Source organism: Photinus pyralis, unplaced genomic scaffold, assembly GCF_008802855.1.
Source record: "Photinus pyralis isolate 1611_PpyrPB1 unplaced genomic scaffold, Ppyr1.3 Ppyr1.4_LG2, whole genome shotgun sequence".
Classification (NCBI taxonomy): domain Eukaryota; kingdom Metazoa; phylum Arthropoda; class Insecta; order Coleoptera; family Lampyridae; genus Photinus; species Photinus pyralis.
Genome location: NW_022170403.1, coordinates 32,954,634 through 32,982,470, shown reverse-complemented (window position 1 = coordinate 32,982,470; position 27,837 = coordinate 32,954,634). Strand labels below are relative to the sequence as shown.

The following is a 27,837-nucleotide window of genomic DNA, read 5'->3' as shown; positions in this document are numbered from 1 at the left end:
AAGAAAGTTGGCACTGCGCATGCGCAATCCCAAATTTTGAAACTGGCGTTAAATTTTCTTTTATTCCAAGTGGCTATGTATCAAATTTCATTTAAATACCTTCATAAATAAAAAAGTTTGCAATTCGACTTATAAATGGTCGAGATGTGAATGATGATCGATTAGGCTCAACTTTTGGAATTGCGTTTTATATGGCTAAAGCTATGCGCATATTGAATTTCGGTTTATAACTAACGGAGAAGTCAAAAGGGCCTTCTTTATTCCTTGCACCAGATCGCATTAATACTAATATTGGACATTATGTCGCATACTCCAAAAGAATTGATGCTGCATGGGAAAAGTATGACGACATGGACATGGCAAAAGATGTAAGTGTTGTAAGCAGCAACATTAAACTTACACCTCATATACATTTTACACAGTGTAATTTGTTATTTTTATTGTAACTCTTTATATGGCTTTTTTATTTTTATGGAATTATACGGTTTCAACGATTCGAAATGTACCTACAGGGTGCGACAAACTTCAGGAGGTGATTCTGCATGAAAAAATAATGACCGTTTGCTATATACCTAATTGTTGTCCCTAAATGCTTCGTTTTCCGAGATGTGGGGTGTTTAAGCCTTTCTTAAAAACTGACTATTTATTTATTGCTCTGAAACAGGTCGAGATCGAGGTAGTTATTGGTTATTTGTTAACATGCAATTAAGAAATGTATGTTAATAAATCATAATTTTGCGTAAAAACGGCACCCCATACGAAAAAGAAGAGAAACACCCCCGTATCTCGGTAAATGAATCATTTGCGGAAAAGAATTATAAGCAAACGGTCATTATTTTTTCATGCAGAATCATCCCTGAAGTTTGTCGCACTTATTCACCAACACCTTGTATTAAACTTAAGCAAGGTACTGACCTTCATTCCTTGCTTCCTATATAACAAACGTTTAGCAATCGGCATAACTCCTATAATATTGATAGTTCTGGCTTGCTATTGTTTCCAAGAAAAGATTGGAAGTCAGCACGGCACAAATGTTTTGTCGGAAATCGGTAATTCTGTCGCCGGTTACAAAGCAGTAACATTTAGTATACGAACCGTGATTAACAGCCACTTACGAAACACGAACTACGTGATCATATACGGCCGGTCGTGCCGATGCAAGTTATAAAGTACCTACTAAGAGGCACTAACGAAGCACTAATATAACGATGTGATAATGTACCGTTGTTAGTGCTTTTGATGACCGTGCTAACTTCACGAATTATAGGAGGTTGAAATTTTCATTATATATTTTGTTTTGGAAACCTTCTAGCTTTCCGGAGAACTATAAAAAATCAAAAATAAAGGAAATGGAAAATGTATGCACGTACCCAACTTTTTTTTTAAAAACTTAATTTGGGTCTTTCAAATAAAATCAAATTCAAGGTGCACGTGAAAAATTAGGTCGCACGTAGATGTGATTTTTGGATAAATGTTTACAGTAGGTCATTGGCGTAAAAGGACATTCCAAGAGTAGATGTCAAAAACAGAATTACGCATGTACACACTCAACTATTACACAATTATTAGAATGTTATATGAATCTTAATATGACATGACAACGTTTCTAGAACTTTTATTTTAATTATCATTTTGTTTTGCTCTTCAACATAAGCTGCTTTTTTCCACATGTAATTCAGCACACTGCGCAATAGCATTGAATAAAAAATTTTTTATTCAATGACAATAGGTGTAGGTACTGTAATTGGACGTAAAACTTCCTTATTTGCTATGATTAAGTTTGAACTGTAGAAGTTCTTTGAATAAAGTAAATTGAAGGCAAAATTGAATGCCGTGTGGTCTGCGCATACGCATGTAAACAAAAATTCCAAAGGTGACTTGACAGCAGTGCTGTTTTTAAGTTTTTCGGGGCCCTGGGCCATTCGTTCGTGGAGGCTCCCCTTACCAGCAATAAAAATATTTTTAAACAAAAACAGATATTTTACAGATTTATTTATTTTACAAGTTATGCAGGTTAGACGGGTTTTTTTCGGACCTTTAGTAACGCAAAGTTTTCGATGACATTGTTAAAATCAATTTCTTGGAGAATATCATTTTCAATACTCATCAGGGATAAATGTGTTAATCTCATCTGACTCATACTGTTCCTCAGTTGATTTTTAATTAGCTTGAGCTTGGAAATTGAAATTACGTGCACACGGCACAATGTTTGCATTTTGTAACGAAAATGACCGGACTTTTATTTTATTAAACTGTAAAGTCAATGTCTTACCCATGGGCAAAACCTCAGTGTAATACGCACTTTAGGCTTTTTATCACTTATTAGGACTTTTTAACTTTCTAAATGGTAACCTTATATATGTTAGGCGCAAAGACCGAAAACGGCCATTGAGCGAAAAAAACGGCCACAACGCGTTTTGGGTGATTTCACTTGACCACGAAGCGTTCTTGACGTTTTTTTCGGTTTGTGGGCGTTTAAAAACAGCCACCTCGCGTTCTGAATAATCTAACTGTACCATTACGCGAATTCGTGTTGCGGCTCTTAACTGTTTTCAACCACAACGCGTTCTAAAAATATCAAATATGTAGAACCCATTGTGACTAGTTTTTCCAATAGCTACGACGTGATTATTAAACATTCTGGGTAGTTTTTGTGAAACGGGAGGAAACTTTATTAGCTTAGGAACCACAACTTACAGAGAGCTACATACGATTTTTTGATACTATCTCTTCCTTGCGTAAGTGTTCTTTATTTATTTTTGCAAGAGCTGTTGGAGTGGCATTTTGAGTTACATTTCACGTCTTTGGATTTGCACTTGCACTTTTTGTCGCTGCAGCATCGCTTGCAATTGCAGCTGACAAACCCCTGTGTGCTTCCCGACGATTTCCCACAATGGGTTCTGAATATTTACTATTTTTTAGAACGTGATGTGGACGTTGTGGTTGAAAACAGTTAACAGCCACAACGCGAATTCTCGTAATGGTACAGTTAGATTGTTCAGAACGCGTAGTGGCTATTTTGAAACGCCCACAAAGCGAAAAAAACCTAATGAACGCTACGTGGTCAATTGGCATTACCCAAAACGCGTTGTGGCGGTTTTTTTCGCTCAATGGCCGTTTTCGGTCTTTGCGCCTAACATATACACGATCTGCGCAGGATTTTAGAATTTCCGGTATCCCTTACTCTATGCATTAATTTTGTTTAAATCTGCATTTACTTTAAGGCGGCAGATTTTGCACTAACATTTTTTCATTCACACAAACTTTTGGGGGCCCCTCGGGACTTCGGGGCCCTGGGCCCGGGCCCATGTGGCCCATGCCTAAAAACGGCACTGCTTGACAGCAACTTATTTTTGATCGCATAGTACTTATCAATGAAAATTCGGCGTTCGATTTGTCCCCTGTCGTTTAGGTATAACACCAACGCGATATTCGGCAATATTCTCCTTACCGCATCTTTTTAGCGCATTTTCCAACTCGCGTGGGAAGGAGCTATTATGGCCACTTTAATTTACGCACAAACTGCGCAATGTCAACTTTCTTATTTTTAGAGATATTTTTACGCCCTCTTCTAAGCCTCTGATGCATTTTCTCTTATAACGTATAGTAGTGCGTTGGTCCTTTTGTGTGGCTCTTACAAAAAATACTGCCTTTATCAGTGAGGGATACAAATAGTAATCCACACCACCCTTTGTATTTTAGGGAGAATTGTCTGATTTTGACCTATTACAACATTTCCTATAGATTCGTAGTACTGATCCATTCATGGAAAATGGGCTAAAGTTACTCGCCTTAAGGCGAATCCTGGTTTTCATCCTTTAATTTTTTTCTTGAAATTAGACTTTTCCTTGTCTCGCAGTAATTTTAAGGTGCTAATATAATATATTTCACCGACAGTTCTTGGCGATATTAGCCATTTTGTTGCAATATATCGAAGATATGACATTTTATGGGAGGTTTACGAAGATTCATTGAGTAGAGTCAATAAATTTTTCCCCCACAGTATCTGTAAATACATGTTTATTAATTGATAGTATATTTAGGTACCGGGCATCTAACCATTTTTGATTTAATTAATCTATAGTTGCTTTATTTGGATAATACATTTTATTTATACAGGGCGATTCAGGATAGTCCGTTCGTTAGAAGTTTTTAAACTTGTAGCTGGAATAGATACTTGAAATTTGAATTGAAATAAAATAATTTCAAAATGACGCCGCTTTCGTACATGCCGAAAAAAATTTTGCTATTTTTTAACGCATTTTTTAAGAATTAAAAACAAGTATAACTTGTGCACAAGTCTTGTGCAGATAAAGGGCATTTTTTTAACCGAAATAGCTTTTGTTTTGACATCACCATGGATATATTTCTTACAGACGTCTCAATCGCCCTTTGTGACGCCGAGGAGGAGGGCTATGGTTAGTAGGAATTAATTCCTTTCATTGAGAGCTTTCATTAGATTACCTAGAAGGATAAAACTAGTTCCACTCCCCCCCTCCCCCTCACCTCGTAGTTTTTATAAGAGGACAGAAAGAAGGGCAGTAGTTGGTAGAAAACGGTTCCTTTCGTTGGGACCTTTAATTAGAATACAATGAGAGATAAAATTAATTTTTAACTCCCTCCCCCCCTCAGGCCCCGTCGCTCACTTTTTTTAATTCTTAAAAAATGTGCTATTGTTTGCGTTTTGTCCGTCCGTCCGCCCGGACCCACTTCTACCGTTTTGAACTATTTCTAGGGGAATGGTTTTAGAGTCCTGGAATTTTTTGCAGTAGGCAGCCTATACCTTGAGGGTGTGCCAGACGGCCATCAAATTTCGCTGACTAAAAGGGCCCCCCTAGGAATTATTTCGTGAGATGCTGTTTTTGAAAGTAAAACGTCCATAGCTTTTACATACGACAACCAATTGGTCTCAGATTTTGCATACGCATGCCTTTAGTAGTGCTAATTTAAACTTTAGGAAATGAGGGGGGGGGGAATACATGTTCTAGGTGTAGGCCACTTATTCCAAAATTCTAGGAATCTAGAATAGTTCAAAACCGCAGAAGTGGGATGGACGGACGGACGGACGAACAAAACCCAAACAATAATAGCAAATAAAAGCAAAGTAGGGCTTGGAAGGTTCCTGGGAACGACTGTATCTTGTCCAATAAACGAATACTCGGTTTATGAGAACCCTGCAATGTTTCTAAAAATTGCTCCATATTTAAAGGGCTTCTGCTCATCCGTGATACAATGACCTACTGTTAAAATTTCACAAAAATCGCTCCATAAATAATTGTATGAGGTCGCCTTTGTATATTTTTACTGTTCCCAATCCACAAGAATCCCTGTAACTTTTGTGCCTATTGATTGGGACTAATGTACCACTGCGCCAATTTAGATTGGCGCACTAGTGCATTTTTGTTCTGGGCACTAGTGCGCCAATGTGCCAAAATGTGACACTTGTGGCTAAATGACGGCTGTTTTGAAACTGAAAACGCCAAATAAATTTAAGTATTTGATAACGAAACAAATGTCAATTACAAACTTTTATGTATTTATATACGCTCCACTATTTTTCATTAAATATAGACTTTGACGATAGGCGGCTAATTTGAAAGAGAATGGGGATCTCGTGCCTACCGGTATTTTTACCTGGTCCTAGCATTAATATTATTAGGAGGAAAATACGCTCTCGTCATTTATGTTTGCATAATGACTTTTTAAACTTGTTAATACTGTAGCGATTGGCTTTCACACAAGCGTAAAGTGCTTTTGTTGGCATTTTATTGTCTAATACAACATAAGTTGTACCACCCCTTACGCTCGTCATCAATTCCATAATCAACTCTTAACACTTTTCCGGACTTACTCAAGGCTGCCGTGGTTATTCCTATTTATAAAAAGGGAGACGTGGGCGATATGAATAATTATAGGCCGATCTCAATTCTACCCATTTTCTCCAAAATTGTGGAAAGAATTTTATATTCACAAATGGTCGCTTTTTTTGAACAAAACAAGTTGCTATACGACAAACAATTTGGTTTTCGCAAAGGACGCGGAACATCGAACGCCATTATGGAATTTGCAACCTCTACCTTTCAAGGATTCGAGAGGGGCCTACAGACCGTAGCCACCTTTATCGATGTCAAAGGCCTTTGATTGTGTCGAACATAATACGATGATAAACAAGCTGAAGCATCTCTATAATTTTAAAGATTCAAGCTGTTTATTACTAGCATCGTATTTAACTAACAGGACGCAGTGCGTGTCTTTAAATAATGTTCTCTCGAGAAGATTGCCTATAAAAAGTGGTGTTCCGCAAGGATCAATCTTGGGGCCTCTACTGTTCTTAGTGTACATCAATGATTTGCCTTCCCAGTTACCACGCAATGTTACGTGCATCCTTAATGCAGATGATGCAACGCTTCTTATCTCAGACAGAAATATCAAAACGGCCTTCAAGATCGCGAATGAGAGCATGCATCTAATTAATAATTGGTGTCAATGCAATAAACTAAAAGTGAATAACGCAAAAACGGCATTTATGCATTTCTTGTTAAAATCTACATGTGACAATGAACAAATTGATATAGGTAGTTCCAAGTGCCAAATTCCTCGGCTGTGTAGTGGACCGAGGCCTGAACTTTAAAGAACATTGTGCGACTATTAGTAAACAACTCTGTAAGGGACTGTTTCTCTTACGTAGACTTGTGAATAACGTCTCCCCTCAAGTGGTCAAAGTTGCCTACTATTCGCTGGAGCAAAGTGTACTTCAATACGCAGTTTTGGTTTGGGGACATTGCTGCTCTTGGCGTAAGATTTTTAAACTGCAACGTAAGGCAATTCGCGTCATGCACGGTTTGGGTTATAGGGAAGACTGTCGAAAAGCATTTATCCAATCAAACATATTAACCTTTCCCTGTCTATTTATAATGGAATCGGTGTGCTTTATAAAAAACAATATAAACCAATTCTCTTTAAATTGCGACAAACACAAATATAACACTCGTACAAAAACAAACATTCACACGGACTTCTGCCGTCTCAGTACTTCCCAAAACGGAGCGATTTGGCTGGCCTAGCATTTCTTTAACAGCCTTCCCACTGCGACCAGGGAATTATGCACCTCAAAGTTCAAATCTGTGATCAAGACTTTTTTACTGGAAAATGCGTTTTATTCGTTTGATGAATTTTCAGCAGCATCAAAAGGATGCATTGCATAGACTATTAGATTTAATCTGTGATATTGTTTATATACACTGTGTAGTTACTTTTATATGTATTTTTTACTTCTAATGTTGACCAATGTAAGTGCATGGCACATGAACAGGGCTAAATATATTATTATTATTATTAATTTGTTGTCAATTGTATGCCATACGAATGGGACTTCAAGTAATAAATAGCTCAGGGGATAATTGTTATATAACTGCCATTCATGTTCTAAATAAAATTTAGTGGTAAAGGTTTCCACAATTTCTCAAACTGTCACAATAACTAGTTTTTGACCACGAACTTATAAATTAAGATGGACTGCTGATCAAACAGTTGCATAGAGGTAGAAATGGCCCTAGCATGGGCGCCGCCATGATGTGCACATTTTAGTTATTTTCTAGGGGAATTTTCCTAGTGCTCAAGTTTTGAGACTATTGCAACCTTGGAAAATGACATGTGTCACAGTAATTTATTTAGAAAACCTGAGGTTAATGCTTGTTTATTAGGTGATTTGAATTTGGCGCCAAGTAAGTGCACATCATGGCGCCCCCATGTAGGTGTCATTTGTTAATTCAGCATTAGCAGTCCATCTTAATTTATAAGTTCGTGTTTTTGACGCAAAGCCAATCGCGCTTCACATCCCACATTTCAAGGTTCGCAATGCATTTTGGCTAACATTGGGTAACACGTGGGCTTCCAATCGTTAAAAGTGTAGCGAGTCCAAATCAGCTAATCCGACTGCAGTCTGTGATCTTTGGCAATATTTTTCAGTTTGCATCGTGGGAAATGGATAGGGCCTTATCTCTGAAGATAGGTTTCATAATTGTTGTAGAAGCATTGTTTAAATAGTTTAAGAAGGTAAGTATACGGTTAGAAAAGAAATTATCGGGCCTAGGCTCATTTTTTACACTGTTGATTACTTTAATAGATCTAATCACCAATGTTGTAGTAATTTTGGGTAGAACTGTTTTTATGGTATCAATAAAATATACGAAAAAATTGTAATTTAAACTTACCGTGAAAACCCACTTATCTCGTAATTTTTCTACGCGGGTTATTTATACACACAAATTGCATTAAATATGTACATTGATTAATTTAGAGACAAACAAAACGATAATTGCAAGTATAATTAAGCAGGCCGACAAAAAAAGATGCTATCTGTTATAGTAGTCCATTATGTTTTTTACATTATTAAAATTATTAAAAGGGAATGTGCGACCATGTGCAACGTTCCGAGTACATCCTCTACTTTTACATGTTTATCTTTGTTGTTTTTAAGATTTGCATTGACACTATCGGAATCGTGGAATTCAGTCTCCATTAGGTAGTGCTGCCATCTTAAGGATTCTTTTATGCACGGTCAGATTAACCACTGGAAACCATAGGATATTCAATAAAGGAACACCTCTGGGGGTTGCCACAGTGTGCTTACGCTCAATTTCTGAATTCATCACGCCAGTATGGTTGCAACCAATGGGCGCGTTCAGCCGAATTTAGTTTTTTTTAGTTTTTTCCAGGAAACCACTAAATTTGAGTGTATTAAAAATAAAATTATCCTAATTTAAAACCAATATCGAATGTATTTTATAGAGATTAATAAAAGACAGTAAATTTCGTAACCACTAGGTACATATTTTACGCATTCCTACACGCATTTTTATTTGGTTTCTTATGACATCAACTTTTTCCAACAAAAATTTCATCTTTGTAGAAATAAGTGCAATCGAATAATGTTTTTATGCATCTTACGTGGGTGGTAGACTTGTGATAGCAACGCTTCCAGCTCGGTACTATTACCATACTTCATTTTTAGGTATACTTAATTACTGTACAAACTTTCATTCTTGTAGAAATGAGGCATGTATTATACATATTATTTATTAACCATGTTCAGAACATTGTTGCAAATTTAGGCAACACTGCCGACGCGTTTTGTTTACTTGTACTATCACAACAATAAAATGGCAGATCAGCTTTGTAGAAATGAGTGCACAAAAAATGTCGCTGCCTCCTGGACTATTATCAAATGTGCACGATATGTACCTACTCTTTCTTCATCAAGATAATGCGTTTGAAAGCTTTTACAACTCTAAATTTATGTGTAAAGAATAATTTATTTTGGGTACATTTTGCTCTTTCAACTTTTCACCTATACCTCACAGAAGAGTTATAATGAATTATTACACATCTAAGAGTCATAGGGAATAATCTAGCGAAAGTCCGAACTCGATATATGACCTAGGGAATGAAATATTTTGATTTCTATTATATTGAGCCCGCAGTTTTTCCTGTTCGCGATCCACTCGAAGTCTTATAACTTTTGTTCTTGTTGAACCAGCTTCCTGAAAATCAATTGCGTTCGTCCTTAATCTCCAAAGTACCCGTACACCAAATTTCAACACAATCGGCCACTTTTAAAAAGAGTTAGAGCGCACACGGACGGACGACAATGCAAAACTATAAAGGATCTGAGGATCCTTAATAAGCGGATCAAATGCACGCCATAGATGGCTATAATAGGCAACCAACTCTTAGTGGGATCGGATAGCATAAAAATATTTCAGTGCTGGCGGCGAACATGCCTTTTGCTGATATAGTTTCTGCATATATCAAAGATCAAAAATCGCCCCAGACCCCAAAATTCCGAACCTCTTACCACCAGTAGTGACGTCATCAAATGAAGGAGCAGAAAAACTATGCATAGACATAGACTAACTTGGTAAAGGGCAATATTTTTAGTAAAAATCAATATTATATATGTATGATATACCTTAATAGAATTATCTAATCACAATTTTAAGATTTTAACAAAATCCATGCATTTTTGCTGCTTCCAAAGTGTTCGACCTTGAGCCGACCAATGACAATTGATATTGTTGACATTAGCCTATTTTGGTTGCGAGTTGTGTTTTGGATCCTAACTGTGGGGTGAAATTGCAGCTTTTTAGTGCTCATAGTAGTAAAAACTGAGAGCCAGAGTAATATTTTATTAGTAATTAGTAATTAGTGTGTTTTATATAAATTTCCACACAAATACAAAGATTTTTTAAGAGTAGATGAAAATAAAAAACAACTGTTTACTTTCTTGGCAGAACAGTTAATAAGAGAGCATTAAAAACATTAGTCTGTACGCTTGAAGAAAGAGTAACATCATCTTCAGAAGAGTTGGATTTATCGGCTATAACACCCTCATGGCATGAAGAAGCGGACGGACGCCTTCTCCTTCACGCTAAGCATGCAGCTGACAATAGTCACGAATCTGTATGCATTCGGACAGTAGACTCAGATGTTGTAGCAATTGCAGTATCTGCCTTTTCAAATTTTGAAAATATTCAACAGCTTTGGATTGATTTTGGAACTGAAAAAAATCGTAGGTTAATCGGCATCCACGAGCTCTGTTCTCATTTATCCCAAGAGATCTGTAGTTATTTGCCTATTTTTCATTCGGTAACGGGCTGCGATACTGTGTCATCATTTTGTGGAGTAGGCAAGAAAAGAGCTTGGAAGGTATGGATGGCATATCCTAATATTAATTTCTGTTTTGAGCAGCTGCTAATGGGAAGACGCCCAGATAAGGATATGATGCGTACCGTGCAAAGATTTGTGGTTCTTTTGTATGATGCAACATCTCCCTTAAACACAGTGAATGACTGTAGACGATTCCTTTTTATTAAAAAAAGTAGAGCAATAGAGAATATACCTCCAACGGAAAATGCTTTACTGCAACATATCAAGCGAGCCACCCTTCAAGCTCTTATATGGAAAAACTGTCTGGAAAAAAACTATCAATCACATTCTCCAGATACCTGGGGATGGGAAAAAGTTAATGACGGATTTCGGCCCTTGTGGTCTACTCTACCAGATATTGCAAAAAGTTGTGCGTCAAAAATGGTCTTCAGTGTACACAATTGTGCGCATGCGAAGGACATTGTTCTGAGAATTAATAATTTAATTTGTTTTCTGTTTCAAATGAAAACACTTTTTTTCATTAAAATGTTATACTTTTTACACCAAACTTTTGTTTTTTTTGGGAGGGGGGGAGGGCGGGGGGTAAGTGTGTATTTTTTACAGAAAAACTTCACTGGAACTTTAATTGGATACCTATCTATATGCTTAAAATCAGTTTTTCTGTTCTTACTTAGATGACGTCCTCTATTACGTCATTACTGGGGTCGGGGAGTTCAAAATTTTTGGGGTCTGGGGCTTTTTTTAATCTTTGACATATACAGTATCCAAATCCAAAAGTTCACAATCGCCGCCAACACTGAAATATTTTTATGATATTTAATGCTACCCGATCCCACTATCTAGACAAATCTGTTTTAAATGATAATCTGCGTCTGCTACGGAATGATTATTTAATGCCAAATTAGGGTTACCTATATTAGTCCTTATCATGGACATATAAAAATGCACTGCGCGTGCTAATGCTAAGCGCGGATACTGCAAATGAACGAGAGGGGAAACTAAGAAGCAAGAGCTCTCTCTATCGTGCTTCTGTTGGTCGCATACAATCGACATGGCTGTGGCAGTACGAGCAGCACAAGCGCGATAGAGAGAGCGCTTGCCTCTTAGTTTCTCCTCTCGCTCACCTGCAGTATCCACGCTTAGCAGTTGCACGCGCAGTCCATTTTGATATGTCGATGGCCTTTATGTTTATTATTAGCATCAAATTGTGATTTGTTAACATAAATATGTATAACAAAGACGATAAGGTTCAAATATTTCAACATTAACATTGTATGAGGGTGGGAAAAGTTTAAGAACTTTAAAAACAACTCCAGTTTGCTGCTTGTAATGTTGGTTGGTTGCAGTCACCTATTCCATGCCGTGATACTAAGTAACATGATTCCATGCATTTGATTGGTTTTTTAAAAGTATATATATTATAGCCCATATATGTATGTATACATATTTAAGAAAAAATCACTGTTTATGTGTTGCTAAATATTGAAGGAAATCCCGTTGATGTTTACTTCCTCATTTCTGCCTGAAGGTTGAATAGCGGTGTTTTTTTGACATAGTTTGAGTTTTGCATTTATCTTTTCTTGCATACTGTTTCAATGACTACATAGTGTTCTTTTTTGCCGTTTCGATTTATTTGAATACTCTACAAATATATTCCGCGTGCTACCGTTCACGCATTCCCGCGGTGGTTTGAATCTGCCCATTAATGGGACTGCGAAACTCCTTGAAAACTTTCGAAGTTATGGTGTGACATACGTTTTGATCATACGCTAAACTTGTTTACTTATATTATTAAACTAATTTTCATATTTATATCGTTAGTTAAGTATATTGTAACGATATGTCGTAAAAGTGTTAAATTTAGAATATTTTCCTGACTCCATTAACGGAGTTCCATGAAGAAAGCACTGGTTGGGTTAGGTACCTACAACGTTAATTAAATTAATTTATTCATTAGACAAACGTTTATTTAATAGGTAGGCTATACGACCCGGTTTTTGTTATATGCATTCCTTATTTGCATTGTGAATCAGATTACGAGTAAAGCTAATGCTGTAGTTCCTTTTTTGAAATTGTAGATTCATAGATCCACATCGAAATTTGGTAAATTACGTGACAGCACACTACCTACTGTTAACAGTGGGAGCGGCCCGTGGGAACAAACGGCATTTCGTATTAAAATTGTGCCACTTGGAACACATGTTCCCTAGACCTATTGGAGTGATTTGAGTCGCAGAGCCGGAAGTTCCCTCCCTTAGGATTGAAAATGGCGCCAATTTTCAAAATTGAGGCGAATTTCAGGAAATATCTGTTTTTAGAGCGATTTTTACGTTTAGGGTGACGTTTACGAGGTTTCCGAGGGTGAAAACGACAAAAACAATATTCGAAGCTAATTTCTGTGTGGGAAGCATGATTGTATGATATCTTTAACGTCCGACAGGATTCGAAAGTTTCTTGGAAAGTTTGGCCGATTTTCGTGGTTGAGGTGGCGTTTTTGAGATTCTTTTAGGTGAAGATTACCAAAAAAGACCCATTAAAGACCTTTTTCTACAATCGATATCCAAAGTAGGCATTTGCGCTCCTATTTGACAACGCAAACGTCATATTTTTCGACATGACATCTTTCATTTGGGCATAAGATTAAAATTAATCAATATTTGAGTGAAAAATTTAAATTTTTGGAAATATGTGAACTGCTCGATTGTAGAAAAAATCTTGTGTGTAATTCGAGCGCAAATTGATTGTTGATTTCGAGAGATTAGCGCGGCAAATGTCTTTTTCAATCGACAATATATCATTTTGCGCTCTTAGGGCCGGTTCTACAATGCGAGAATAAAACCGAGAATTGGTATACCAGGGATAAGCTTATACTCGGTTAAATTTTTGAGTTGCGTCACAGATCTACACATACACAGATTGCTAACCTTATGCATTTTTTGGGAAACAAATTTAGGTATAGTTAAAAGCGCCCTCTATGGCGGAGCAGTATAAACATGTAACGTTTAAAACTGTAATATGACGCTTATGGATTTATGCGTTAGATGTCGTTGAAACAAAATTAGTTAAACAATAACACACTGAAACAACTAGTCCGAAACAAATCACAAAATAAATTCACCGATTACAAATATCAAATGCTAAAAATAACGAGTAACGAATTCGAATTATGCACACTTTACCGCTTCAAATTGTTTGCAGCGACATCTAACGCATAAATCCATAAGCGTCATATTACAGTTTTAAACGGTACATGTTTATACTGCTCCGCAATAGAGGGCGCTTTTAAGTAAACCTAAATTTGTTTCCCAAAAAATGCATAAGGTTAGCAATCTGTGTATGTGTAGATCTGTGGTTGCGTTCTACAGTCATCCGATCACCCTAGAATAGCTATACCTCGTATATCCAGGGAGTAGCTCATTTGTACGCATATTAGTTCAGTTTGTGCTGACATTTGTACTGATTATAGAATTTTTTGTGATTTGTGTATTGATTTCGCGGGTCTTAGAAATGATAGAAAGTGGCGAGGGTAAAAAAGGTGCAGTAATTTTACATCTGATGAAGTAGATGTGCTGGTTAGCTTGTTTGAAGAATTCAAGGGTATAGTATAGGAAGTGTTATGAAGTTATTATGAAGAGAGGCGATTGCATCGGTCACCTGGGTCACAACGCCACAGGCAGAGGTTTTGCTAACAACTGCAAAATCTACAACTGAAATGAGCAGGTTGCCTGTTGCACGAAAACGTAAACTTAAGAGCTACTTTGTTGTGGGTGTTATCGCATGATTTCTGTCTGTGGTACTTTGAATTCTATCCTGAATCATTTCTAAGAGCATTTCACATGTACACTTTTGCAGACGAAACCGTGTAAAGAATTCCAAATCGTCATATTCTTCAAAGAAATTTGGTCTGTAAACCATCGAATAGGCATTCTAGTTAAGTAAAGCAAAATAACGTCAGCTTACCGACGTCTAAACATTTTCGGATTATGTCCCTTCTCAAACTCATCCCAGTCATCTTCGTCAGAGTCGAAAATATTTAGGTTCATTTTGATTTTGATAAAAAAATCACAAAAAAACACGTGCTGTCAGCTTGACAAGTAAGTGACAAACAAGAACGACAAAGCCGCTACCAATAGAATGGGAGAATAACTTTAATGCCTGGTATATCCAAACAATTTCAAAGGGATAACTTATCCGCCATTTTACACCTGGAATAACGCTATTCTGCAAATGTAGAACCAAATTTTCGAATGTTACTCCAAGAATAGCTTATCCGTGGTATATACTAGCATTGTAGAACCGGCCCTTAATACACAAATAGCAATTTTTTATGAATTTTTAAGTATTTTGAATAAACAGGTCCAGGTAAACTAAGTGCAAAGGTGAAACTTATTCATTGAATTCGGTTTTTAACTAAAAATTGTTGATTATTGAAACGTATTTACAAGTAAAAAGTCATAAGTCATCAAAGGGTTTAGTTAAGATTATTAAAAATAAAACTTTGACAGTCATGTTTATAAAATAAGCATGTACATATATACTCGGCTCCGATTTTTGCAGTGTTCTTGACAGTTAGCACAATGTAGGGTGCAGGGAAGGTTGTTTCGCAAGCATGAACACCTTATGGTCTCACAAGTCCACTTGCAGCCGCATTTCCGTAGGATTGTGAGCTCCTTTCATATTTACTCCTATTTGGTCCAGTTTGGTTCCCAGCCCACTTTGCCTCGTGTCCATCCCCAAGGTGACGGATGTGGAGGGCATTCAGTAGGATAGAAGCAGTGCCCCCACAACACACGACCTGCTTGATTGGGGACAGGAACTGCAGTAATTTATTTTTGGTACAAAATAAATATTTTCCCACATTAGTACTGGATTTCTCCTGTGCTTCGGGGTCATAGAGAACGGTAGTAAATTCTTCCAAAGTTTTAATTGTTTTTTTCTGTTATTCCTCTTTGCGAATTGGAGAGTTCAAGTAAACCTGGTGTCACGTCCGGGCGTTTCATCCAAGTCATAAACGCAGAACGCTTTCTTGTTTCCAATAGAATTGAACCAGGATTTTGTGGCACATCCTGTGTAACAAGGAAAACTCCGTAGGGCTTGTGAATTTTCTTCTCCAAGTGCTAATGCAATCAAATGGGTCGCTATATATCGACGCTTGGCTCCAACACCTGACAGGTATCCTTCTTTCAGTCCGAGTTCTTTCAGAAAAAAAGACAAAATATATATGACCACAGAACGTCAGTATCTCAAGACTGGATGAGGATGTTCTGGGTTCCATACTCCACCATATCTTTCGCATGGAGGATGATTCGCCCGCCCGCCTCTTCTTGCATAACTTGTATCCCATCAAAAGGGAAAGCGTTCTCAATCGTAGGAAAATGCGGCTGCATGTCAACGTGTGAGACCATGAGGTAGGTACTCATGCTTACGAAACAGCCTTCCCTGCACCCTACAGAGTTCTAACTGCCAAGAACATCGCAAAAATCGCAGCCGAGTATATAATTATGTACATGCTTATTGTTATTATAAACATGACTGTCAGGGTTTTATTTTTAATGATTTTAACTAAATATTTTTTATTAGCTCGACTGCAACAGGAGAACTGAGCGATGATGAGGCATTTCCCTTTGATGACTGATGACTTTTTACTTGTAAATACGTTTCAATGATCAACAATTATGAGTTAAAAGCAGGATTCAATGAATAAGTTTCAGTTTTGCACTTAGTTAACCTCGATCTGTTTATTCAAAATACATAAATATTCTAAAAAAGGCCTTTAATGGGTTTTTTTGGTAATCTTCACCCAAAAGAATCTCAGAAACGCCACCTCAACTACGAAAATCGGTCAAAACCTTTGAATCTTGTCGGACGTTACAGATATCATACAATTAGACCGGGAGGCAGCGTACATAGTAACTAAACCATAAGCGACAAAAAATTCGACAATAGAGGCTGAAAGTACGTTGAAAACTCACTCGTCTGCCAGTCGTAAGTGGCAGCATTAACTTGGGGCGGCGCTGAATAGGTGACTTCTTTAGGTGATCAACTAAATTGCCAAACTATAAGGGTCACGGAAAAGATTTGTATCAAGAAATCCCATTTTTTCCATAGTTTTCAAATATGCTATGGCAGACGATTTTAAGTGCAGCGTTGGTAGCGAAAGACGCCCTCCAATGTAGGGAAAAACACCCCTGAACTAAACCATGAGGACCGTATAAAAATTATACATAAAAATTTCCTCTTTTTGTCACTACTTTAAAATATATCCTGGCAGACGATATTAAGTGTAGCTTTAATAGTGGCAGACGTCTTAGAAGTTAAAAAATTTAGGTATAGTAAATCTCAGCGAGTGCGAGCGTGTGAGAGATAAGCGCGCGAGAGCACAACGAACAGAGATAGCGATAGGATACTGACTACTGAGATCTTTCAAACCATTTGATTCTAAACTTCTCATTCACATAGTTCCATCCACTTCAATCAGACGGATTGTAGAAAGTCAGACATTTTTCGGTGGCATTCGCCCAAATTGCGATGAACTAAACCATGAGGACCATACACAAGTCATACATCCGGTAAATGCGTGGGAACCCGGTAACGCGTTACCCTGCGCGTTACACACATCAACACCCAAATTCACGAACATCTCTCGAAGATTTATGAATTTTTGTATATTATTGGAAAAGAGACTTACTTCCATCTATAGCTTTATGGTAGCGTCAATTTTACCAAGCGATGGTCCGCGAACCACTGGTGGTCCACGTAAAAATGTTAGTGATCCGTGAAAGAATTGACAATCGCCAATGCTAACTTAGATTGAATAATAGTTATTTATTATACAAGATGATAAAGAGATGCTTTAAACGTTTAACCATTGAGTGAGTTAACTTTCACGAGAGTTTCCCTTTATCGTCGTGTCTAATACAGAACTTTATTTTATAGCAGACACCGTAGAAATCATTATAAAACTTCTGAACTTCTGTTGTAGGTATTTAATTTAGACGTCCAAAATAACAAGCTTGGGTTCTCAAGTCATTTCCATGGGAACAAATATAGTATTCTGTTCTGAACTGCTTCGTGCTCCGCGTCCCATTTTTAATAAGAATGCCACATGCCATTGCAATGGACAGAATTTTGTTTCACTTAACTTGCCGTTAAAGTGATCACTTTATCTATCCTTACGGTTAAAAAGATACTTAGCCTGCACATTCAAACTGTTCAATTGAACAAGTAATTATTTATACTGAAGTTATACCAAACAAATTTTGCTGTTCTTTAGTGCAATATTAAATTAAATAAAGATTTTATTAAATATACATATCTTTTTATTTCTAAACATAGACTAAATATTTTTTGTTTGGTGGTCCGTGGGGATTAAAAAGGTTTTTAATTGCGTCACTCAAAAAAACCCAAAACAATAGGGATTTCTCTGATCGAAGGAAATCTAACATACCGCTGAATTTACTTTTGGTTCAAAGGAGTAGTTTGTACGCCAAAATCACTTTTAAGTGATAAGTGATCCCATAAGTAGAAAAAAATATGCAGCGAAGAGATGCCTGTAAAGATGCGGACGGAGTGGGATCCTCATATACAGGGTGCCTTATTTGCTGTGCACAGCTTTGGTATCTATGAATCCTTTAGAGTTACAATAGGGAATATGCATGTGGTTTAAATTTACTTGATTCTTTCTCCAGCAAATATTTATTGTCCTGACATTATACTTAAACCATTAGTTTCTTATTTAGTTTGTTTTTAATTGCTAAAAATGGTAATTCAAAAGTGCAAAATAAGCGAACGAAATTCAAATTTGCGAAACGCTTCACTATTGGACGAATGAAAATGACGTCAAATGCCACGCGATTGCATTTGTTGTGTCAATATTCATAAGTACTTAGTGCAGTCAAATTACAGTTTGGGCAGATTGAGCTGGGTGTTGTCGCATTTCACTCAACGAAATCAAGTGTCTTCTATGTAAAAAGATCCCCTGAATCCGAAAACCATAGTCCCCCTAGCCGAAAACTCCCGGAATATATTGTTATGTATAAACAAAAAACGATGAAAAAATGACAAGATGTCGTTTCTTTTCGCATTTGACTTCATACGGTGATTCCTATAGTACCTGCCACCGTTTGGGAGCGTATAGGGGTGCCTAGGGGAGTATTTTGATATGGACACTTGGGTCGGAAAATCTAAATAAGGGCGTCAGAAACCAAATTTATCTTCTGGAATTTCACGCCTGTTGTAGGCACCCAACCGACGCGTTTCGCGCGGAGCGATGCAAGAGCGAGTTAGCGCGAGAAGCGAATGGGAGGGAAGGAGGAAAACGCAGTCAAAAGCAATAACGTTTACAAGTGTTCAACGTGGCACCGTTGTTCTCAATGCATTCCTACATCTAGCAACTATTATTATCTATGCATAGTGTTTATTCACTTGATCGCGTTCGTTGCAGACGGGATTTCGTGGTTTAAACAAAATTCTTGATCAAGTGTCGCCACAATCGCCGCCTGAGATCGCTCCGTGTGCACCCGGCCGGTTGGGTTGCCTACCTACAGGCGCGAAAATTCGAGGTAAATTTGGCTCTGCACCCTTATTTTTAGATTCCGACCTCAAGTGTCATATCAAAAACTCCCCTACGCACCACCTACACGCTCCCAAACGGTTATCTCGTTAACTATTACTCTAAGGGAAAAAATGAAGAGAAATGAATTGGTTTAGAATTGAATTTTCTATGAAGAGAAATGACTATAAGATACAATGGGTATGAAACGTTCATTTTCAAATGTTATTGTTTTTTTATGGAAAAATATAAAAAAGCAATCCCGAAGATGATCAATTGGTTATTACTATGTAAAATTCATCCGATCTTTTTGAAAATCCGTATTTGGTGACTTCTTTTGATAACAAAACAATATGACAAACCCGATCACCTTAAATTTGATAGTTATTGCATAATTAAATAAACAAATTTACAAAACGTTACTTGGTCTTTTAAACTGGGCGACTCCCAGAGCGTTCTACATTTGTTTACAGATGGTGGAATCCTAAGACAACCATTTCCAAAAACTGTCCCGATGATTCTTGCAAATTGATGGACTGTGGAATTTTTTTTAGTTAACTAACAAATTGAAAAACTCCCGAAATATAACAAGGAAGGTAACTCTATAATAGGCCCTTGGCGTTCTGATTAATAAAAGTCATACATTTTGGTAAAATAGAAGCATTAAAAAGCTCACCCAAAAGAATCGTTCGATGCGACCCGATTTGCAAAATCATTTTTTGTTGTGTCGAAAACAAGTCCGAAGTCAAAAGCTGATTTCTCGGGAACTCGGATTTGGACGTATTTTTTTAATGTAGGTCTTTCCGAGAGCTTTCCATTCGCCTACTATAGATTTACTTTTCTTGTGGTATAGCCCAGTCAGAATAGGAAAAATAGAGGAACTAATTCATGTATTACCAGTTCCTTCAGAAGTGTGTAAGGGACGTTTCCCTATTCAACATAAAGTAAAGTCCCCCCGACTACCGGCTGTGCTAAAGGGGGGAGGAGAGTGAGAGCTGCTATGAAGGTCCCATTTTATAGTGTTTTGCCTACAACGTGGAAAAGGTACGCTATAGCAAACAATTCTGTACCTAAAAATGAAAGCTTATTAAATTTGCTATAATATAACTTTGAATGGATACATAATTAGGAAAAAACGGAAAAAAACGCATCGTTTTTATGTTATTGATTATCCAAGGTTGAATATTTTCATATGTGTATACAATCAATGTAGTATATGACCAACACCTACTACATCTTGACTTCCTTTGGTTTTTTCCCTCCAAGAAACCTCATCGTAACTACTGCATAAAGGAGGGGTAGTAATTCGAAAGTGGATCGTGCTTTATACAATGTGTAACACATATTAACAATACTCAAGACTAATTTTCGCTGTTCGAAAAAGTGATGTCTTCTTCATCGCCGTCCTAGAGGACCGGTGGGCCGTTTTGAAGTACGCACTTTCACATCCACAAGCTGAAGTGCAGTTGATGCCCGTCTTACCACAGCCACACCTCGGGCCGCCTCCAGTGCCAGAAGATGCAACTTAGGACATTGGCCGGTGCTGGCGGGTCGCTAGTCTTGATGGGGTGGAGCATTCGATCCTCTCCTCTCATACAACCCCACCACTGTTGAGGGTGAATCACGCTATACGTATCAAGGTGGCTAGTACGGTCATGCATGTGTATAATCCACATATTCAATCTTGGTGGATCAAAAAGTTAAAAACGGTGGTTTTTTTAAGAAAGTGTATAGAATCAAAGTTATAGCAAATTTAATGAGCTTGTATTTATATTGAAAAGAATGTTTTTATATGACGCACCGTTTTCGAATTGTAAGTAAAAAAACTATACAATGTGACCATCAAAACCACGGTCTTCCTCCTCACCCCTCTAGCACACCCGGAAGTCGGGGGGACTTTATTATATGTTGATCAGGGAACCTTCTGCTACACATTTCCGAAGGAATTAGTAATACATGATTTAGTTCCTCTATTTGCCATTTTTTGATCTATTCTTACTGGACTAGTATTTTGGAAATTATTCCATTTGTTAACTTAGAAAATTCATCGGATTTTGAAACAAAATTGCATAGTCCGTAGATTTGCAAGAATCAACGGCATAATTGTTGAAAAAGGTTGTTTTAGGGTTCACTAACTGTAAAAAAAATTGAGAACGCTCTGGGAGTCGTCCTTTTGGAACTGCAAAATACACTTTATCGGGAATATTTCTAATAGTGTTTTTGCACTTTTGTACAAGACAATACCTATAAAATGGTTTTTTAGCTTTTTCCATGGTCTGAATAGCTATATTACAACTGATAATCTGTATAAATAACTGAACACTTAAATACTGGTCGTGGCTTGTGACGTCAGTCAAGGCCCGCTGAAAGTGTGGTGGCGTTTAAGCATATCGAATAAAGTCAACGTTTTAAATATTATTTTACAAGTTAAATTGAATTGTTCTAACAGTGTTTACTCTTTTTACTATGTTAGAACGATGTAAAAAAGCGATTAACAAATTAAAAAAATCACATGCATATTCCCTATTCCGGTTAAATGGATAAAGACGCACGTTTTGGAGCTGAATTGAGATATTATGGTAATATGGTATTGTATTTTTAACAAATATCATACCTTTTCCTGACCGGGTTGATCGCTTACTAAATAAATGGATTATTTTACATACCATCATTTTCTTTAACGTTTAAGTGAGGCAGAACAAAAACGGTCACTATTTTTGTCGCAAGATTTAAATTACACTACTTAAACGACACAAATAGTTATAAACAGATTAACAACCACAGCGTTAGTAAAGAGATCGGCAACTCAATTTTTCTTTCTAAGATCTTTAACTAAACATTTTTTTAGAGAAAGGAGTGACATGAAATCGTATACTACTTTACGGAGAAGGTTAAAAGCGACCGTTTGTCCGGTGATGGTAGAATAAGACAAAATAAGAAAAACCAAATTGATAATTACAGTTAATAATAAAAACGACAGCGTTGATAATGCTTAGCGTGACAATACTTAATGCATCTACTAAATCAAAGATGTTATGGTCAATTAAATAGAGAAAAAATCACGCTAGATTAAGTGCAAGGTAGATTGTGTTACAATTACAATTAGTTGAAGATCTCATTCCCTAAAATAATACATAGGATGAACTGATTTAAGTCCCGATTTTTACAGAGCGATTTATTGGTAGTGAATGCAATCATTTGTGATAATAGTCCTACTAGAAAGGAATACTTTTATTTAATCTACCTAGTATAATAAAAAATGAATTTAAGGTAAAAGGAAATTCCCAACTTGGCGAAAATACAAGTCGGAGGGGGCTAAATCCGGATTATAGGGTGGATGTCTTAATTCATGGAACCATATTCATTAATAAGTTATGGAACCTTTCGAGCTAAGAAAGCACCAGAAAAATGGAACTAGCCAGGTAAAATAGGAACCACACTACAATAATAATTCTAAATGTGGTACTTTGGTGGTAAAATTAGTGGAAAATTTTTGAATGGCATTTTAGAAATCAGGAGTAATAGGAAAAAAAAATTTCGTTATACCTATGCCAATAAACCAAACACAGGCGATGATCAACCCAAGAGACAAAATCATATGAAGTTGCATTGAGTATGTTTTTTATACAAATCATAATTGCCATGGTAATTTCAATATGTCAAACCAAGCATTAGTGTTATTTTCTCTTACTTGAACTTCATAATCATTTATGGAGAACGTGAATCGTACTTTGAACTTATTCATTGCGCGTTTTTCCACAATAATTAAACAATAATAGCAACATCTAGCACACAAAGTACCTACTTAACAGTAGGTACATATATAATAATAATTGTTCTTAATGTTTATTTATTTGCATTAATTACAAAAGTTGCAAACCACTTTTTCTGCCCCCGCATGTTTCCCCACATCTGGTTTCCCATGAATAAAATATAATTTGTAAAATGTTGTCCGGTAGGTACTGCTTGTTGCGCCATTTGCACTGGTATTATACATATATTAATTCTTTACTCCCATCTTTCGGGAGATATTATGTGAATTATTTTTCCAATGTTACATTTGTAAATAAACCCTTTGAATATGCTGCCGAGCTGCATCTTCTGTTTAAGGAAGTGATGCATTTTGAACGTTTTAGTGTTCGCGAGCATTATAAAACGTTTATGCGGATTCTCTTTGTCATTGTGTCTTTTTAGGGAGTTGGAATGTAGGAGTTGCGAATGTGGTTTTGGACCCCTTTTATTTGTCGTAGTGGTTTTTTCTCAAAAATTAACTTACGCCCATTTGCACATTTTCGTTTGGACATCCAGTATAGTATTCAACATGATTACAGTCCTCCTTAAATTGACCTATTATATATGTACATTATACTTATACATAAAGACTATACACAATGCCTTGATTTATGAATGGACAACTGGCGAGCGTTTTGTTCAGTGGCGTAGCGTAGCTCGTTGGCGCCCGGGGCGCGATCAAGGTTTGCCGCCGTATATTTTAGGAGCTGGTGAACATTTTGTGGTCCCTATCGTTTACTTAAAAAAAGAGTTCAAATTCCTTATTCTATTCTGGATTTCAGTACTTTTAGTGCGAGGGGGGTTCACCTCTTGACATTATATATCTACGAGTATTAAGCTTTCGTTTAATACTTATATGATCCATGTACCAGACTCTAGAATAAGACAGACATTTTTTCAATTTTTTTGTTTTGTTGCTCAATTTACATTATACTTTTTTCGTCTAGAAACTTTGACTAGAACTTGTACTAGATCCAACACTATACTAGAAATTTAAATTTACCGCTGTTTGGTGCATTGACTTTTTTGTTTCAATGGCAGTGCTGCCAATTTCGGAAAACAAATCTCAATACCTATTGTACATTTTGAGGTTAATTTAATTTGCTTGGAAACAAATATGAATAACAAGCAAAAGAAACTCATCTTTGCTATGTACATGTACCTAATTCAAGAGACTTATATTTGAGGTTATGTTCAATAGTATAAAAATAAAGTTGTTGGCAGCACGGAATTTGTTCTAATTTGGTGGTAGTGCGCAAGTCGCAAGTATGAAAGTTGGATGGAAAATGAGTCTGGACCGAGTTTCAAAACTAGTTTCTAGATTAGAAACTTGCACGGAATTTTCTGATTTACATTGTCAAAATTTCAAGTTCGTCTAGTACAAGTTCTAGTCAAAGTTTCTAGACGAAAAAAGTATAATGTAAATTGAGCTTAATGCGGTAAGAATGTTATATCCAACACTGCTTCTGAAGTGAAACCTAGAAACGCAAGAATTTCAACACCGATAATGATACTTGAATTGATTGATAGGCATTGTTTAAAAGATTGTAGTATTGAGAACAGAAATTTAAACTTTTATATGCATAGCAGAATTCTCTTCGTCATGTATTTCCGCCTCAGTTTTTGTCAGATAAAGCCTCTTCAAGTCCGTCGATAGTCATCGTCGTTGCTTACAAAACCAAAATTTAAATGTATTTTCACAAGATTTTTTTATCGTTTCCTACTTTTGGCTATTTTCAAGAACGCCCCAGGTATTACGCTGCGGCTCCTACTAAAGTGGCGTATCGTCAACTCAACATTCAACTGAACAGGTTTGCATGTGGAATGCCATACGGAACCATGTTGAATACAGTGTGTCAGATTGCCATTGCGAAACGAATATTGGGAATCGGTCAGGTCTAAAGCTATACCATAGGTAATCTATAGGTAATTTATTTCGATGCATTTTCAATAAAATTTAGCGGACAAATACGATTTTAATATCTACGTGTCTGTTAAAATTTAGGGTTGCATAATTATGGTATCTATACCAGATTGATCTGCGCCTGTTGGGGCGAGAGATCAAATTGTCATCTGAAGCTTGGTACGAGACCGGATGAAATAGGATTCATGTGGAAAACCTTTCGTTAAAGAAGAGTACCATTCGGAAGAGCATTTCAAACTGATTTCAGTAGTGAAGAGATCTCTGATCGATCAAAAACATTCAGAAAGTTTGAACTTCTGCAATCATAGTCTTCCTCATCAACCCCTTACCATCTCAAGAGCGAATTGTCGGCACACAAGGCGTCTAGAAGAAATATATCCATTGGTGATGGCATAACTTTAAGAGCGAATATCTCGAAAACGGTTTGTTGGAGGAGAGTACTCACAAAGGCAAGATTAATCCTTTGAACGAGATACCTATCTATTGCTGGTGAAGTCCAACCGAATATCTTGAAAACGAAAGGTCAGAATAGGGCACTCATAATATAATATAATGCCGATGTTTATCATTACTACTGCTCTTTCGTTAGTAAGTGAATTTAAAAGCGTATAGTGATAATAGGTGAAGATATTTACTTAGTTTTATTGTCGGCAAGAGGACACAATAACATATTCTTCCGAAACCCTGGAAATGGAAGTAAAGCAGACGAGTTTTACTCAACGAAGTCTTACAAATATGACTCCGGCACTATTATTTTTATTCACGCATTTAGTGGGTGTGACACCACTTCCTCCGTCTTTGGGCATGGGAAGATAAAATATTCTGAGAAGTGTTATAAAACAATATTGCGATGAAGGAAGTTGTGACAGTTTCTAATAAGCCAGACGCCAGCGTTGATGAAATAGCTGAGGCAGGAGAAAAGATGTTTATGCGGTTTGTACAGTGTTGCTTGCAAACCACTAACCAGAAGGAAAGTTAGATACATTGCGGTACAAGCGGTTTATAAAATCGACTAAACAAGTCAATCTATCCAGTTTCGCGTTTTTACTTCATTTTTGAAAAACATAGACTCCAGCAAAAATTTAAAGATTAAATAAATAGATTTAGGTATTTATTTCTATATGTATATCTAATCTATTTGTGTAAATTTATTTCCAACACGTAAAAGATGGTTTATTTTCAAAAATTACTAAAAACACCAAACTTTAAATTGGTGTACCTCCTAAACTATACATGTTAGGGGGCCAAATAAAATATAAAATTAAAGGTACTTTTATACACTACAATTTTAATAAAACAAGATTTCACCTAAGTATTACCATTGGCGAGTTATTGTAGAAAAACTGTAATTTCTCCTGACGTCAGTCGCATTGGCAAACTTGAAATTTTCTCTCTCTTTACCATTTAAACAAGTCGGAAAAATAAAATCTTCTACAGGACCTTTTGTAACCATAAAGTACAAATTGACTGGACTACTAACACCATTCACTAATGTGGGGGGGGGGGGGTTACCCAATGCTAAAACTATTCTATAATAAAATAAAAATGAAAACGCATGCAATCCGAGGCATTTAGATCTCCCTTGATTGGACATGAATTATACCGGCTGGAAAAGGAGTATTGTTCGTAATACATTAGGAATTTTATCGTATCGACCTAAAAGTACCTATTCACCTTCCCAAAATTGAGGCTGCCGTGTTTCCAAAGAATGTCGATCGTTTCTACTAAATAAGAGGAAGATGCACTAAAAGAAATGAAATATACCTCTACCTATATGAACCATATAAAACCAAGGGTAAACGAGTTACACGGTTGTCGGGACGGCTTTGGAAGACGAGAAAAATTGAATATTGTACGATTTCAGTTCCCATCATTAATAACCGATTTTAATTTCCAAATGTTAAGTGAAAACGAGTATGAAAGCTTGCAAAGCCACCGTAGTACGATAGACAAGCAGACCTAAGCCTGACTCAAGAATTTCAACGAACAATGGATATCAACTGGACTACCGTTAAGTTAAATACCGGTAGCGAATCAGATGTATTGCAGCAAATGGTATCTGATTAACACGTGTTTAGTGTCAAGTGAAGCGCGCTTAATTCACCTGATTTTTAAGACTAGTCCTAGATTTTTATGGAAGCTGTAAAATTAATTACTGACGTTTTAATTTTGGATCGTTATCTTAAGTACGCCGCACGGCTGGAAAATCCGATGTCCCCTTTTCGCATTTTGGGAATTCTATATAACAGCATGATTTAGAGGGGATCTTTTGCATTTCTCCCTTTTAAATAGCGTGCATTTAAGATTTAAGTAAATCTTTATCTACCGTACTGTTTGATTTTCTAGGTAGATGTAGTATTTTGCGCCCTTGTGAATCACTAGGCTCGGAGTGAAATAACTCTAGATTACTCTGTATGTGAGTAACATTGCGTAATTTTTACACAACACAGCAGAATTTGATTGGATCATGCTGATCAATAGCAGATTCAAGATCAATGGCTGACAGAAACTGGATTGAGACTTTAGGATAAAGCGCTGTCGAAATCTAAAGAAAGATTCAATTATTAATGTGATCAATAACGAAGGCAAATTTAATCTGCAAATTATATCAATTAATTATTAATTATCTTTGTTTTGTTTAAATAAATTAATATAAACAATTTCCTATATCCTTTAGTGTGGTTTAAACGTTAATACGATGCCAATAAGTTACTGGAAACTGGTAATACTTAGAACAGCATTCCGTTACGGTTCTTACAGCTAATCTTAGTAAAGGAAGACGCGTCTTTTATTCCGTTTAAACTAGAAACCAAAATTACAAAGAAGAATTCTTACTTGTACTGCGTGTAAAGAAGGAAGTGCGAAGAATGTTTTTTTTTGCATATTAATCTAACAAATGAAA

The 27,837-nt window shown here is 36.6% G+C and overlaps 1 protein-coding gene across 3 annotated transcripts in view; it reads right to left on the bottom strand.

Moving 5' to 3' along the window:
• The window catches only part of LOC116164189 (acyl-CoA desaturase-like), a 46,548-nt gene that overhangs the window by 8,022 nt on the left and 10,689 nt on the right, over positions 1-27,837 (bottom strand). Inside the window, exon 1 of one of the 3 annotated variants that reach the window (XM_031478325.1) lies at positions 21,886-21,906. The exons of the other annotated variants lie outside the window; for them this stretch is intronic. Within the exon in view, the coding sequence (XP_031334185.1) occupies positions 21,886-21,891 (6 nt within the window). The 5' untranslated portion in view covers positions 21,892-21,906. Of the gene's footprint in view, positions 1-21,885; positions 21,907-27,837 lie in introns of those variants that run through there. 3 annotated transcript variants of the gene reach the window in all.